The sequence below is a fragment of the Plectropomus leopardus genome, chromosome 13, assembly GCF_026936395.1.
Source record: "Plectropomus leopardus strain MGB_pleo_1.0 chromosome 13, ASM2693639v1, whole genome shotgun sequence".
NCBI classification, from domain to species: domain Eukaryota; kingdom Metazoa; phylum Chordata; class Actinopteri; order Perciformes; family Serranidae; genus Plectropomus; species Plectropomus leopardus.
Window position 1 is genome coordinate 6846521 of NC_142188.1, and position 15302 is coordinate 6861822.

The 15302-nt window shown below is 38.1% G+C and overlaps 1 protein-coding gene across 3 annotated transcripts in view; it reads right to left on the bottom strand.

Annotated features, from left to right (window-relative positions):
* Positions 1-1672: 1672 nt before the first annotated feature.
* The window catches only part of wdpcp (WD repeat containing planar cell polarity effector), a 102896-nt gene continuing 89266 nt past the window's right edge, over positions 1673-15302 (bottom strand). For all 3 annotated transcript variants that reach the window (XM_088086231.1, XM_088086229.1, XM_088086230.1), the window contains 4 exons: positions 10992-11109; positions 5583-5671; positions 3446-3477; positions 1673-2180 (listed from right to left, as the gene is read on the bottom strand). In XM_088086231.1, coding sequence (XP_087942357.1) covers positions 2130-2180; positions 3446-3477; positions 5583-5671; positions 10992-11109 — 290 coding nt within the window. In that variant the 3' untranslated portion in view covers positions 1673-2129. The remainder of the gene's footprint in view (positions 2181-3445; positions 3478-5582; positions 5672-10991; positions 11110-15302) is intronic.

Consider the following 15302-nt stretch of genomic DNA (forward strand, 5'->3'; position numbering starts at 1 on the left):
TCCACAACAATTTCTCATCAAATCTGTGAAAGTCAGGAGGTCTAAGTGATAAAACGCTGTTAAAAAGGGTCAGAGGTCTCCTGGACTCTCACCAGAACATTAATGTTGAGGATATTTGATTAAAAAAATGACCATGAATATAACATTTATCTTTAATCTCAGCAGTCTGAGTGTTTCTGTCTGACCTCAGTATAAGGTTGTTTTAATCAGCGAGAATCAAATCATAACTCTTTTTGACTCAGAGGCTTTTTTTGCCGGAAGATATTTAATACAGATGATCGTCATTAAGTACTTTTCTTGATGAAAAAATTACACGCAGAGTACATCTCATTCACTGACTTGAGAGCTGAAGACAAACTCAACACTTGTAATTTTTCCTGGGAATAAGATTCTTCCAGTTCCCCTCGATTGTAATTTTGCCTCTTTGATGTCTTTAATGGCCCTGACACACGTGTCTATAATATTTTTGGGGTGATCTGGCTCGTGCAGATCAGCGAGACAAACCTATAAAACATACAACATCGCCCTGAAGGGGCGCAGAATCAGTCCAATCAGAGCCGTCATTAGATGTGATCCGGCCTCCGCAGAAACTCTGCACAGCTGTTGCACAGAGGAGAGAATCAAACAACAGATAACCTGGATAATAGCGAGCGCCGGAGGCTTGATTCATTTCCAAATGTTAACAAGGCCGTTTCACAGCTCCAGCGTGCCGCGCAGTATGTTAATACCACTAATAAGCCTATCTCTGCGAGTCATCTCGGATGGCAGAGATTTGAGCGCGAGGCGGTGTTTTACAACACAGCTGCTGGCCACATTTTAAATGAAGCATAACTATTTATGATTTTACAAAGCTGACATAATTGCTTAAAGGGTAACTGAGGAGAGCGTTTGGTCTCCTACTTTGTTTTCTGCGTTATGAAAGAGCAGATTTCACTGTTTGCATGTCAAAAAGGCGACTGTGTAGGCCATCAGAGAGATTGGGAGGAACTCGTGCTCGCCTGTTAAGCAATTTTGCAGCTTTTATTCGAGCTGTCAAGTCAGACAATCGGGAGATAATGCAGCCTTGGTTTGTAAATTATAAACGTGTCAAGAGATGCACTAAAGGCTTCGACAGATGCCACTTATCTCCAGCAGCCTCTGCAGTGTGACTGTATCATCAGAGGGGAAATATAACATTTTGATGTTTACATAAGAGAAGTATTAGTATCAGTCAGAAATGTAATTCCTTTCACCCATCCCTCTCGCAGGGGATTGACTCCCCAAAAAACATACAATGATTTTTTTTTAAAGCTAACAAAACAAAAAAAAGGAGCAGAAAAGCATCCTCGCTGATCTTCTGTCCATTTCCAACATCGCTTCTTGTATATTTTTTGGTGGAAATCCTCTTAGAATGCAAAGTAAATAGATTACGATACAGTGAGGGATTAGGGCTCGCGCGGCGCTGTCAGATTAGTCGGTGAGCGCAGCGCGTCGACAGCTCTGACACGGCTATGGCTGCTGTTCAGGAAAGGGGCTCCGCGCGATGCTTTAAAGACGCTGGTTGGCTCCTATTCATGAATAAAACTGTGGCCCGTAATCTCGGCCAACACACACACACACACACACACACACACACACACACACACACACACACACACACACACGAAGCCTGGAACATTCAATATCAGCATGATGGAAGTATAATTCAAGTCTTTATTTTTCAGGATGATTAATGGAAAGGTTTTAAACATAAAAACATTTCCAGTCGTTTTTTGTTTTTGTTTTTTTTTTTTAAATCAGAAGGCTGTTTTCTTTTAACGTTGATTTGGTTTAGACAGAAATTGAACCTGAATTCACGTCTTGATTTCACAGATCAACAATGACAGGTCTAAAAAAAAAGAAAAAAAAAAGCAATTTAAAATATACAACTTACTAACAAAAGTGGTGATGCTAAACTGATATATTTACATATGACATTAATATATTATTTCACTTCAGTCAGTGTTTACAGTCCTCTGCTGTACAAAGAGTCCCTCCTGAGGTAACATCACAGGTAAGTAACTCTTTGCATTTACATTTATAGACAGAGAGTTTGTTTTTGTTGTTGGTGTGGTGTTTCTGTGTCTCTTATCGTATCTTAGTCCATGTCTTCAAACCATTCCTAAATGAACCACATGGAGGATCCCGAGGTCGTCAACATCCTGAGGGAGAGAAAAAACTGCATTTTATAAACCTGAATGAACAGTGTGGAAACATAAAGACAGCTGCTTAAAAGCACATGGAGATTTCAAAGGTTTGATAATGATCTGAATCTGAATCATGTCCTCTTTTATCCTAAATTCACACCTGAAAGTTGCACTGACCTACACAGGAAAGACAAAATGTTAACTGCTGATAACTTTAATTATAAAGCCTTGAAGGCTTCAGCATCACTGATGCTTTAGGTCGTAAACAGAAGAAAGTAAACTACAAATAATGATTGTTTTCTTCATTAATTGTTTAGTCTATAAAATATCAAAAACTGTGAAAAACACAACTTCACAAAATCCTTAGTAATCACCTTAAAGTGGTTTATTAAATCTGACCAACAGATAAAAAAACAAAAATATTTATTTTATTATCATATATGTTAAAAAGAAGCCCCAAATTCTTCTTTTTAGACATGCTGTACTATGATGCTTTAGGCTTATAATTCGACATACTATATACCATGACTTTTCAGACGTGCAATATAATGACTTTTTTCAACAAGCTATACTATAACTTTTATTTGACATCCTTTACTATGACTTTTTTTTAACATACTGAACTTTTTTCGACATACTATGACTATTTGCAACCTGGTTTACAACAACTTTTTTAGATACACTATCTAACACTGTAAAGCCGTCTGAGGCAAACCATGTTTTGTGATAATGGGCTCTATAAATAAAACTGACTTGACTTGACTATACTATGACTTTTATTTGACATACTATATTATGACTTTCTCGACATACTGACCTTTTTTTCCAACATGCTTTACTATGGCTCAGGCCACTCTTTATACACTGGAAAAACGAGTACGTTGGCACAGTGACGCAACACTGTGGACTTGAAATGACGTCAGATTGAGGCAAATATGTCTTAAGTAATCTTTTGGGAAAATCAAACCCCCTCTTTTACAGAAATCAGTTAGTGGATGCAATTTCAGAGTATAACTACATTATAGTGTGTTTTAAGCCATTAATAAATGTTAATATAGAGCTTATAAACACTAAATAGAAAAGAAAGGGTGTGTTAAAGTAAAATGTAACATATAAACATGTTTTTTTTTGGTAGCAGAATTGAGTTTTTGTATGTTTTCTGGATTGGGAACCACTGCACTGCTATTACATAACATCTCTATATAAACTATTGGCTTGAGCCTCGTGAATTCTGTCAACAAAAATCAAAATCAAAATCAATTTCCGTTCAATCAACTCACATTTCCGCCGCCTCTGTCACCTTGGCTGCTTCCTGCACACAAAAAAAAAAAAAAAAAACGACAGGAAATATTGGCAGCTGTCAGAGAGCTTCCTGTAAACCAGCCGTGACACTTTAAACAAGTACAACAACCAAAACATTAGGCATGCATAATCACACACAGCAGCCCTACAGCACATAAACACAGACACACACACAAACACACACCCGGCTGAATGCCTGAGCAGGTTACATGCTCGCTCAGTAGGTCGGACATGTCGCCTTTTTCTGGGTTTTAACGAATGTAAACCGTTGTCACTCATGGCGATCTCTCTCGCTCTGAGCCCTGCGTTAATAAGTTTATGATTGACATTAAAACCCCGGCGTGCCTTATACAGATATTTAAAAAAGCTGATGCAAATTCTCTCCAATAGCCTACAGTCCGGATTATCGAGTGACAGAGCGATTTGATAGTGAGACAATTGCTAATCACCCGAAAAAAATGTAATTATTAAAATGGGGAGAGCAGGAAGAAGAGACGAGGAAGTAAAGAAGAAGAAGTGTTTTCTTAATGTGTGTTTTTTCCTAAATGACCATGTAGTTATCTCACACGTGAGACTGAGGAGAGGAGAGCACTCAGGCGACGTTTAGAGAATAAAACAGGCTGAATGTCGCTGAGAATCGTTGCGGGGCTTAAAAATATGTCCCTGAAAAAAGACGTGTTGAACGTGAACAGATTTAATAAACTGGTGTGACTCTGTCAGCCGGTACTGATGACAACGAGAACAGGCGTCATTTAAGGAGAATTCGGAGAAACTTTGAGTCTGGTTTTGTTTAAAGTCAACAGAAAACTAAGTGTAGATGTTTCTGCAGTTTAGTGTATTTCCAGTTTGGGCAGGTTTGTATGTTTAAAGTCTGTAAAGATGTTAAAAGTTTGTCATAAAGAAATTATTGTATATTTGGAATATAGTTTTTCACAGGATTACTGACTGATGTTCAACTGATTCTCTGTTTTGAGATAACCGTCAAAAATACACTAAAGGGGATTGATACTGTTTTTCAGGGCTGATACTGATATTAGTAGATAACAAAAAATTGGTATCGATATGCATTTACAATAAAAATTAAAATATTTTCTGTCGAAATGTAGAACTTTGAATATAGCGAACACAAAACTTTGGTTTAAATGCTTTTAGAAAATGTTTAATCAAAACTGAAACTTTAAAATCATATACAGTAAGTTCCCTGCAACTTTTTTTAAAAATAAAATTCAATGAAAATTCTAATTTAGAAAAATGAATAATTAAAATAAGCTCCCTGAGGTTTTACAAAGTAAAAGTCCTGACACTTTGTTTGCATGTATCACAGACTGTCTTCCTTGGTGTCGGCTAAGTGTAACACACACACTTTTTCATTAATTAATTTTATTGGCAATCATTAAAATAAAACGCTGATACAGAAAATCAGCAAAATGTCAAATATTGACAATCAGCCAGGCCGATAATCTGTGACCTTTAGTACACTATTTATCACAAAGTCAAAATTTCAGATTTGGAAGTGAAAATATTGAAAAATAAAGATTTTAAAACTCTATTACAACAACTCTATACAAAGGAGCAAAAATAATAATAAGTTTAAAATAATAAAACAAACTGACTGCACACAAATCCTTTTAAGAAAACTCAAAAGAGCAGCAGACTTTTGTATCAGAGATTTGAGTGAATTTTGTTTTTAGTGGTGCAGGAAGCTCGCTATTTTTTAACTCCACATCAACAGATTTCTTTTATTTTCAAATTTTTAGTTTTCAACAATCGCTGACTCAAGTGACGTCACTCTGGAGCCGCAAATGGCTCAAAAACAAATATTACTGGTTGTGCAAAATCTGTGGATTTGAGACTCACAAATCAATATGACGGCTAAAAATGAAATATTTCTGTTCCGTGTTTACTTCAAGGAAACGTAAAGCTTCATGAACAAACGTTTCTCTTGTTTATCAGATTTCTCCATTAATCTTCAGGTTAAATGCTGCTCATTTCCATTCCTGTGATTCTTTAGCAGAGTGAGGTTAATCTGCTGCATTAGATAACTGCAGACACAACTGAGATACAGCAGCTGAAAGTGAGACGGACACACAGACGGACAGACACACTCACACGGACCTGTTTGTCTCAGCGTCCTCAACACGTCTTGGCTCACGGTCACACGTATGCTCTCTGCCTGCGGTCTCCTCTGATTGGCTCTTTCAGCACTGGAACAAAAAGAAAAGTGTTTTGTGTTATTGTTATGGCTCCCTCCCAAAAGCTTTAGGTATCTTACTCGGAGTGTCCCTTCCACATGTTTCTTCTATTGTATTTTATTTTATTCTGAGCCTCTATTTTCTTTGACGTGTGAAGAAATGATGAAAAACATCTGTTCACTTTAAGGATCAGCAGTTAAAAAATGTATTTCATACAGCACAGAACATAATATGTACTTGGTTTTGAAACGTTGCAAATTTTTTGACAAACTTGAGTGTTAATTTGTTGAATTCAGCTGAGCTAAACACTGAATGATGAGGCAGAAAAAACATGAATCAAAAGCTAAACTGTTGCCTCTCTGCAACAGTATCGTTAACTCAAAAGATGTTTGTTTTTTTACAGTTTACAAAGCAACTTTAGCCCTTTTAGACAAAAATAAATACAGAAATAAATAAAAAACACTAATACTCACTGACATTTGGCTTTTGTCTTTAGTAGGAAATGTTACAAACCGTAACGGACGTTAATGACGTTTTGGAAGTTGGCACATAAATAGACAGGAACAGCATACAACAGCAGTTTTGTTTTTAATATTGTGCAATATGTGACGCTGACATGACAGCAAAGTGAGAGCTTTACCTGATTCAAGCATGAAATAAAGAGACAGGTCACTGGCACTGAGAGAGACACTTCGATACACAACAATATACCAAAAATGAAACACATTCTCATCCCAATGCGTCACATGTTGCCGCTTTGTCAGTGGACTCCATATTCGGAGTCTGGTATTCTTCTGTGTCTGATGTTTACGTTCTGGGATCTCACTACCGTGATGTAAACAAATGCACATGGTGGGATGATGCTGCACGTTGTTATATTAAGGCAACAACATTAACATTTTTCACTGGGCTCCATGCTGCTTTCTACTGTTGGATGCTGTTTAATGGCATATTTTTAACATTGAACGTGACAAATCTTAGAAAAAAAATCAGAAAGGGTTTATTTTTAGTGGAGTTTCCACTAAAAACTGCATAAAAACACTCATTTTAATGTAAGCTAACTTTCGCTACTATTTTCTACCCACTAGATCAACAGTCCCCAGACGTCTGGTGAAACTGCATTTAAAAATCTGGGCCATTGGTAAAAAAGAAACCTAGAAGTTATCACAGCACATTGTAACTGCGTCCAACTCAAGACATGTTTACGTTTGACTTTAGTTGACTTCGCTCGTCCAGATTGAAGACGGAGGTATTGATCCACATCTATAACTGTCTCTCAATATATTTTTTTCTGACTTTATTTCTCCTCTTTTCATCTTACTATTTTGGGAAAAATTAATTTGTGGGACTTATCACCACCGCCTACTTAAATGTGTGGTAGCAGGATAAAAATTCAAATTTATTGATTTAGATAAACCTTTTAAGTTGCAGACATTATTTTGATGAGTTATGTTGACTTAAAAATGTTGATAATTACATCAACCTATCACTGTGTGTAATTTAAAGTCAAATTTCTGCCTTAATTGACTTAGTAACAAAATTCAAGTTGTAGTAACCTAATGAAACTGACTTATAATTTAACTTCAAATTCGGACAGTTAAGACTGTGTGTCAGGGACCTGCAGGCCACACAACCATGACACAAAGGACATGTTACATAAAAATGTACGTTTTTGATATAAATGATAAAGTAAGCACTACTTAAAAACACATTTAGTTGTTGAAAGAAAAAATAATTACCCTAACTTAATGTAGTGTGTTGGTTGTTAGAGGTTGTAATAACTCCCAAAAATGGATGCAAACGGTTGCATTTATTTTTTTGTTTAGCTACATCATTAGTCATTATCATTACGTGGTGTGAGACAGATATCCTCACCTCCGTCATATGACAGTGGGGGTCAATAACAGGCAGATTTCTGATCTTTTATTGATTGGGGCTCATGATTTTGATAAATTGGCAAACCATGACAGAAAGTGTAGCCTTCGTGTTTCTGTTTGAGGCTTCAGGATCAAGATACTTAACTCTTTTCTGCTTACAGATTTTGGACACAAATATCAAATAAATACATAAAAACTGAAAATAAATCTAAATTATGAGCTCAGTATTTCATTAACTTTTGCCTCCACCAAGCAAAATAAAAATAGCCTCCGCTCTCCTTCCTCCGCTGACAGAGGTGTACGTGACGAGTGAAGAGGCCAGCAGCCATCAAAGGAACGTTGGGATGTTTCCCAGATTCCCGTCTCGTTCGCTCTCTCTCACTTCTCCACGAGCAGAGTCGGATTTGGGGAATGCGGGAATCGGCGAGGAGCCCCCAAACTGCCATTGTGCTCTGCCTCCCTCTCTTTCTCTGCTCTTTTCTCAGCGAGCCAAACGGGAGAACGCCCGCGCTACAATGCCTCCCCTACTCCATCTCGGCTAAGCTGTCATTGGCTTCACATGAGAAACAATGAAACTTCATCGGAGACCAGATTACAAAAAGGAAAAAAAAAAAACGAGGGGGTTCAATATAAAAAATTGTTCTAAAGGAGGGGGGAAATTGTGGAATAAAAAAGGCAGAGGCTTTTGTCTCTTTCTCTCTGTGGCTATTATCTTTTGGGAGGTTTGGGGATCTGCTTTCTTAGCCTCTGTCAGCGGTGCAGGGGGAAGACCTGGGGTAGTGCGACCGGTCTTTTGGCTGCCAAATCGCCCTAACCCTCTTTACCACTCTTTTTTTTTTCCTCCTCTCGCTCCTTTTTACTGTTTTTTAAAAGAGCTTAGGACAGAGCATCTCTCTCCGTCTCTTCCCCTCTCTCTCTCTCTGGACCCAGCTTGTTTAAATTGGCTGATAGGAAGGGATTTGGGATGGATGGAGGGGGCTTAGAGAAACGCAGAGTGGAGGGGATGGAGGTGGGGGGGTGCAGAGAGTCATCAGTGTTACAGTCAAACAGCCATGAAAAGCCTATGAGGATGAAAAGAACAAGAGCGCCTTTTTTATCTAATGCACACAAATCCCATATAAATACTCCAATATGTTAGTTGGTGGATGACAAGGAATGCCCCTCCGTCACCCCCCTCCCACCACCCCGTCCCACAATAATAGAGACGTGGATGGCTATATTTGTATGTATCTGTTTGTGTGTGTGTGTGTGAGACAGGCCGGCACAAAGAGAGGGATGCTCTCAGTGTGTCTTTAGTCACGCCGTTTCAACATGTCATTCATGTAGACGAGTGTATTAAACAATCACTCTGAAACAGTGAGTTTTCGTCGGCACTCCGGAGACTGAACCGTGGTGAAAATGGACTCCGGTGGAGTTTTTAAATGTGGCTTCGGGTTCAGCGTTGGGATGGCTGGAAGCGTAAGACCCGGAACTGATGTGGCTCTGACATTTGAAATGTCACTGGGAGTGAAGGCTTTTAGGCTGCAGCTGGGTCATTTGGCCACAGACGCTCTCATACAATTCACACACAGACAATGGTGGATCGCGGCGGGAGAGACGACGACGAGTACGACCAGGAGTAAAACGGTGAATCCTCCGCACATAAAATGTCTGTGGCTTCATTTATAGTCGAACGAAATATTTTGTTTTTATTTAAAGTGGCTATAATCAATATTTCTATGACAAAAATGTACCAAATGACAAAGTGACAAAGGTACAGCTCATTGTTTTACTGTCCAACCCGCAACTTTACGGTTATGATTCACTCTCACTGCCACTTTCATGTGGACCTTTTTGATCATTTTTTTGGAGAAAAAACTGTAAAAACTGACTGCACACTACCTGCTCAGCAGCAAACGACATACAGACGCAGTTAGACACTAGCTGGTGAACGTAGAGGAGCATTTAGCAGCTAAAGAGACAAATGCTTCACTCAGGAGGTGGTCCAGACCAACAAACAAAGCTAAAAATAAAAGATAAAATTGGGCGTACATTCAAGTGAACTCAAGCACGAGTATAAATGAATGATTATGTTAATGATTAAGTTCGACATCTTAACTTAAAAAGCGACGATATGTCAATGTTAGCAGCCAAAAGAAGAGTGGTGCAAGAATGAGTCCTAAAACTTGGAAATGGGCTAGTGTTATTATGATTAATAAGAACTTCATGAAGAAGTATAATTCATTCATGATAATGGTTTCAGCAGCTGCAAAGGCCTGCGAGTCCTTCACTGACAGCACGAGGCAGGTGAGGAGGCTCCAAACGTCTGAAGGTTAAATTACTGTGAGACTACGTGGATATTTGATAAACATCTGCTGCTGCAAAAGCTTCTCTGATCAGATTTAAATAAACATACAGGACTCATCATGATTAATCTGTTATTCAGCAATATTATTATTATAATATTTTAAGTCAGTGGGTTTTTGGTTACATGCATGAAATAAGGTCTGTGGTAAACACAAGCTGAAGAGACGTTAACGTTTTGTTCCATCATCAAATACTTTTGAAATAATTTTTTTAGCTTTTATTTGTCTTAAAAAACACAGTTGCTAACAAGTGGCTAAATGAGACTGCGGATCGTCAATACGCCAAACAAGACTTTACAGCCTGGATGTGGTGGCGACATTAACCCTTCCAAACCTCAGCAAATTGATTCGATTTCTTTCAAAAACATAGAAGATACACAAATTGCAAGAAATCAGTCAAAGGTGACGAATTAAATTACTTGAAAATTAACTTTAAGTTAGTTCTAAAAAAAGGGGCAATTATTATAAAATTAAATTAAATGTCCAGAAAGCTATATTTACAATCAATATAATTCTATGTTTAAACTAATCTGTAACTAAAAAATCTGTACATATTTTTTCTCATTTTCTGTTTTTTTTTTCAGGTTATTTTTATATTTTTTTGGTGATTTTCAGGTAATTTTCTTGTAACTTTTAAAAACTAATTTTTAGCGAGTTTTAGGTCCATGTGTTTTTAAATTGCTCACCACGTGCTTCACATGTTTTTAAAGAAATCAAACCAATTTGCTCAGGTTTTCAAAGGGTTAAGTCCTGTGACTGTAGCTCATATATAGCCTAGCGTTTGCTCTTTACTTCTGGTGATTACATTTAAGCTAAAACTTCATAAAAGTGGTCTTCATGTGTGAAGATTATCTTGCTGAACAAAAAAAAAAAGTATCATAAACATTTGTTTACCACAGAGCTTATTTTCAGCAAAAATCCAAAATCCAATGGAAAAATCCCATTGTCTTTTTGATGAGGAAACCACGGCGACATTAGCTTCCAGGTTGGCCTACAAAAAAAAAACGTCATCCCTGTTGCTCTCTGAGAGATGTGTATCAGAAAAAAGAAGAAAACACAAAACAAACACACGTACTGTAACAGGCTTCGACACAAACACGTCTTACTCACTGTGCTGTGGGAGCGTCGGGGGGCGGACGTCCTGTTGCACTCTGGTCCCTCTCCGTCTGTCTGTCCCCGAGGCTCAAACCACACAACAACACACCATTTCTGCCTCTCAGAGGATCCTCTGGGAAACAAAAACAACAACAAACACAAACACACAGAGGGATGAGGATGAGCGAGAGCAACATTTCTCATCTAACTGCGAATAAAATAAAAGAACAGCCTCTTTCTCCACTGTTGTTTTTAAGGTGCCTATAAAAAGTATTTAACTCTTGTAACTTTTCGTATTTTGTTCTTTTTGACACACAAAGATATTTTCTTGTATCCGTCTATAGCCTGGAGTTTATTATTTTGTCTTCATGGGGTATGTTTTACTGCAGTACTGACATCCCAAAAGCAGATACGAGTGTTGTTGTACGGCAACGGACTATATACGTTACTTCTAAAACTAACTGGCTGAACGTGATTATTAAAGTGTCCTATTAAAAAAAATACTGATACAACCAAGTGTTTTTGGTTTCATATTTGTAATCAACTTATTTCACTTTAAAGAGAAAAAAAATTCTGCTGGTAAATGACGAGAAGAGACATCAAATCTACTTTCATTCAAATTTTAACGTAAAAATTTAGACAAGCGGTTAAATATTTACTTAAAGGAAATGTATATGTTTTGTCAGCACAGATGTGTAAATATGTCACAACAGTAAAACAAACTCAAATCAAAAACTGAAACAGGTTGTTGAGGGAAAAATGCCGTGCAGTCTGGCCTTATGTTTAAAAAAAACCCAACAAAAAACAAAACAACCTGAGGGAAAGTAAACAACACAAGCACACAAGAGTAAACAAACACCAGGTCGACTGTGGTCGAGAACGAAACTAAATTCTATGTGCTGCAGTACTGTACGCTTTAAATTATTTTTGGACAATAAAATAAAATAAAATAAAATAAAATACACTATTCGAATTCTACTTTTCCCACTGCTCTTGCCTAAGTGAACTCTTTTATGTAACTGCCTTCTTTTTTGGATAATTTACCAAACTTGTGTATTTTGTTGAATTTTTGCAATAAATCAGATTTGATGGGCTTCATGCAAGAACGTTTTTGTATTCTCATCCTGAAACTAAAGTTACTGTGCAAAAATGTACTAATAAAATAAAAAAAAAAATAAAATAAAATAAAAAAAATCTGAAAACATTATGGCATCATATTTAAAGAAAAAAATCATCCAGATTACAATAAGTACTTGAGTACTACCTATTATATTTATCATCGATACTGGTAACCTGGTGTGGGCATTATTGTTTATGATGAAATGCACTTTATTTACTGATTAAGTTTTATATTTTCACATGCTGTGACGTTATTTTAGTCTTTTTGTATTATCACTCTCTTTTTATCTGCACTCTTCCAACTTTGTATTATAACAGAGGCTCAATGCAGATTTTCCTACAATATGTTTGATGTTCTTTCTACTTTATTATAGAAAAAACATTGTCATCATTAGACTGTTTTACAGCACTATTTTGAATATTTTTGTCTTGATTTTTTAATTTTTATTTATGCAGATCACAACCACCTGAGTATTGGGTGTTTATAAACAGATTTTTCATCTGTTTCAATATTCAAAACAATTTATAAATTTTAATTTTAGTTTGAAAGCCCAATATGACAAATCACAATTTGCCTCAGAGAGCTTTACAACATCGTCCGTCCTTGGATCCTCACAGCCGAAAAAATCTTCCAAAAAATCCTTTAAAAGGGAAAAAAAGGCATGTTCTACTTGGTTTTCCGGACAAAGCCTGATGTAATCTCTGAGATCAAAACGTTGGCACGTTACAGTTGATATTCTGTCAGATTTCCGTCTATAGTACGATTTCAGCTCTGTAATCTAGCGTCTCTGTATTGTTTGTGGATACAGTTGCATGTATGTGAGTGTTGGTTTTTGCAAATTTGGACGTCAAACCTTGGCAATCATATTTCTGACAAAAACACGTCATGCTGGTAAAGTTTCTGAATTGAGACGAGAAGTCGAGCTGTAACAGAGGTTTTGTGATCGCAGCGACCAACAGAGCTGAGAGGGGAACCGAAACCAACAGAAAGCTTTTCCTTCAACACACCGGAGCTAACAGGCTTTCACCAAAACGACCAAGAAAGGAGAGAGAGGAGGTGGAGAAGTGGATCTTCAGATAAATCTCTTGTCTCTTTGCCCATTGAAAGGCCCTGCAGTCACATCAGCCTTTGTGAGGGGGAGACAGAACGATCAGGCAAACAACTTGGCTTCTCCTCCTGGCAAAAAACGCTACTCCAAAGAAAACGAGATAGAGAGGAAGAGAAAGACGCCTTCCCTCGCACTTGTTCACCACTCTGCTTCGCACAATGCCGTATCTCTCTGAATCAACACACTTGTCAGCCAGACAGCTATAAGCGATTTCCAACGCTGTTATAAAAAGGGACCGATGCTAAGCTGAAATGTGTGTCCTCTATTGTGTGTTTATTTGTGTGTATGTGTGTGTACGGAGGCAGGATTTCTGTTCAGCGGCGTTTATAATGGAGGTACTTGAATATGAGAAGAGGTGCATAGAAACATGGTGTCTCTGCCCAATCTGAGTCCAAGACATCCACCTTAGAAGAATCACTAGATCTGGTATTGATTCATTTTTTTAGAAAACAAAGGAAAAATCGTCCAAACAAAAGCATGAGATTCGCTCTTCTCTCCAACGTTTCTTCTTTCCGATGCAAATCCAACTCGTTTCTATGATTTCCTTGAAGTGAAATGAAACAAGCCAGGGTGGTGATGGCCTAGATCAGCTGTTTTTACTCCTGCTGCTCACGAAAAGCACAACTGGGGGCTCACAGTGGCTCAGTTGGTAGAGTGGGCGCCCCATGTACGGAGGCAGAGGCAGCAGCCGCAGGTTGGATCCCAACTTTGGCCCTTTGCTGCATGTCATCCCCTCTCTCCCCCTTTCACACCTTAACTGTCCTCTCAAATACAGGCGAAAAAAATAAAAATAAAATGAAAAGAAAAGCACAACAGGTTGGTTTCTGTGCCATCAGGGACTTAATGTAAAGTTAATATAACAGTTAATTTCAGGTATTAAAAAAAGGCTCACATGAAAAGTAGCAGTGCTATAAGCTTTAAGAGCCAGAAATAAAACCTACTGACTTTTAGTCAAAGGAAAGGTTCAGTATTCTGGAAAAAGTATTTGCCTTTTGCTGAGAGTTGGTTGTTTCTAGATTAAAACAACTGATTTGGAGAAACTCCCATAAGTTAAGTACTAATTTTAACCTAAAACATGGAAGTCCTCACACTGGACTAATAGACTAGTATAATACATATTCTGGTGTGCGAGGGGTGGATCTGACGGAGAAGTAGACAGCCTGTCACTCAAAAGGGCTCACCCTTAATTATGAAAACTTTAAGCCTTAATAAAATGTAAACTGGTGATTTATATAAATATGTGTTGTCATGAATGGGAAACCAGGCTGCAAACACGTTTATCTCTGCAGTAGAGTTGGGTGTTTCAACATGGGGGTCTTTGGGGATTTACTCTGGTTTGAAGCCAGCCTCAAGTGGTCATTCAAAGAAAAGCAGTTTTTGGCATTTCTGCATTGGCTTCATTTTTAAACCTGAGAGTTTGCTGCTTGGTTATATCCCGTTTCTTAAATTCTTTAAAAAATTGGGGTGCAGAAACACCAATTTCACTTCACTGACTGACTAGTAAACTGTCTGCTACCACCTTCAAGCTGCTTCACGGCTTCAGCAGAACTGACATCAATCCATTTATTCCTCCATCAGTCTAACTTCTGCCACTTATCCACATCTGGGTCGAGGTGGCAGCAGGTTAAGCAAACAAGTCCAAACACCCACAGTCCTCCAGCTCTTCCTGGGGGATCACAGGCCAGGTGGGATACGTAATCCCTCCAGCGTGTGCTGGCTCGGCCGCGGGGTCTCCTCCCTGTTGAACGTGCCTAGAATACCTCCACAGGAGAGCGACCAGGAGGGACCTCCTGCTCAGAGACCTGAGGCACCTCAACATGCTCCTTTCAATGCAAAGGAGCAGGAGCACTGATTTAAGCTCCCGCCTGAATCTGAACAGCTGACTCTGATTTATGATGAAACTATGCTTAGGTGTAGATCTATGGGTCGCTGTAGGTCGCAGAAGAACTGACACGCACATCTCCCAAATTACAACACAACACATTGAGCAAAAAAGGTTTGGTTGCTTCAACTTCTGTTGGGAGGCAGAACAACACAAAATAAAAAAATATCATGTAAATGGTTTTTAAGTTGTTTCAAGTGAAAAAAAGGTTTCAGC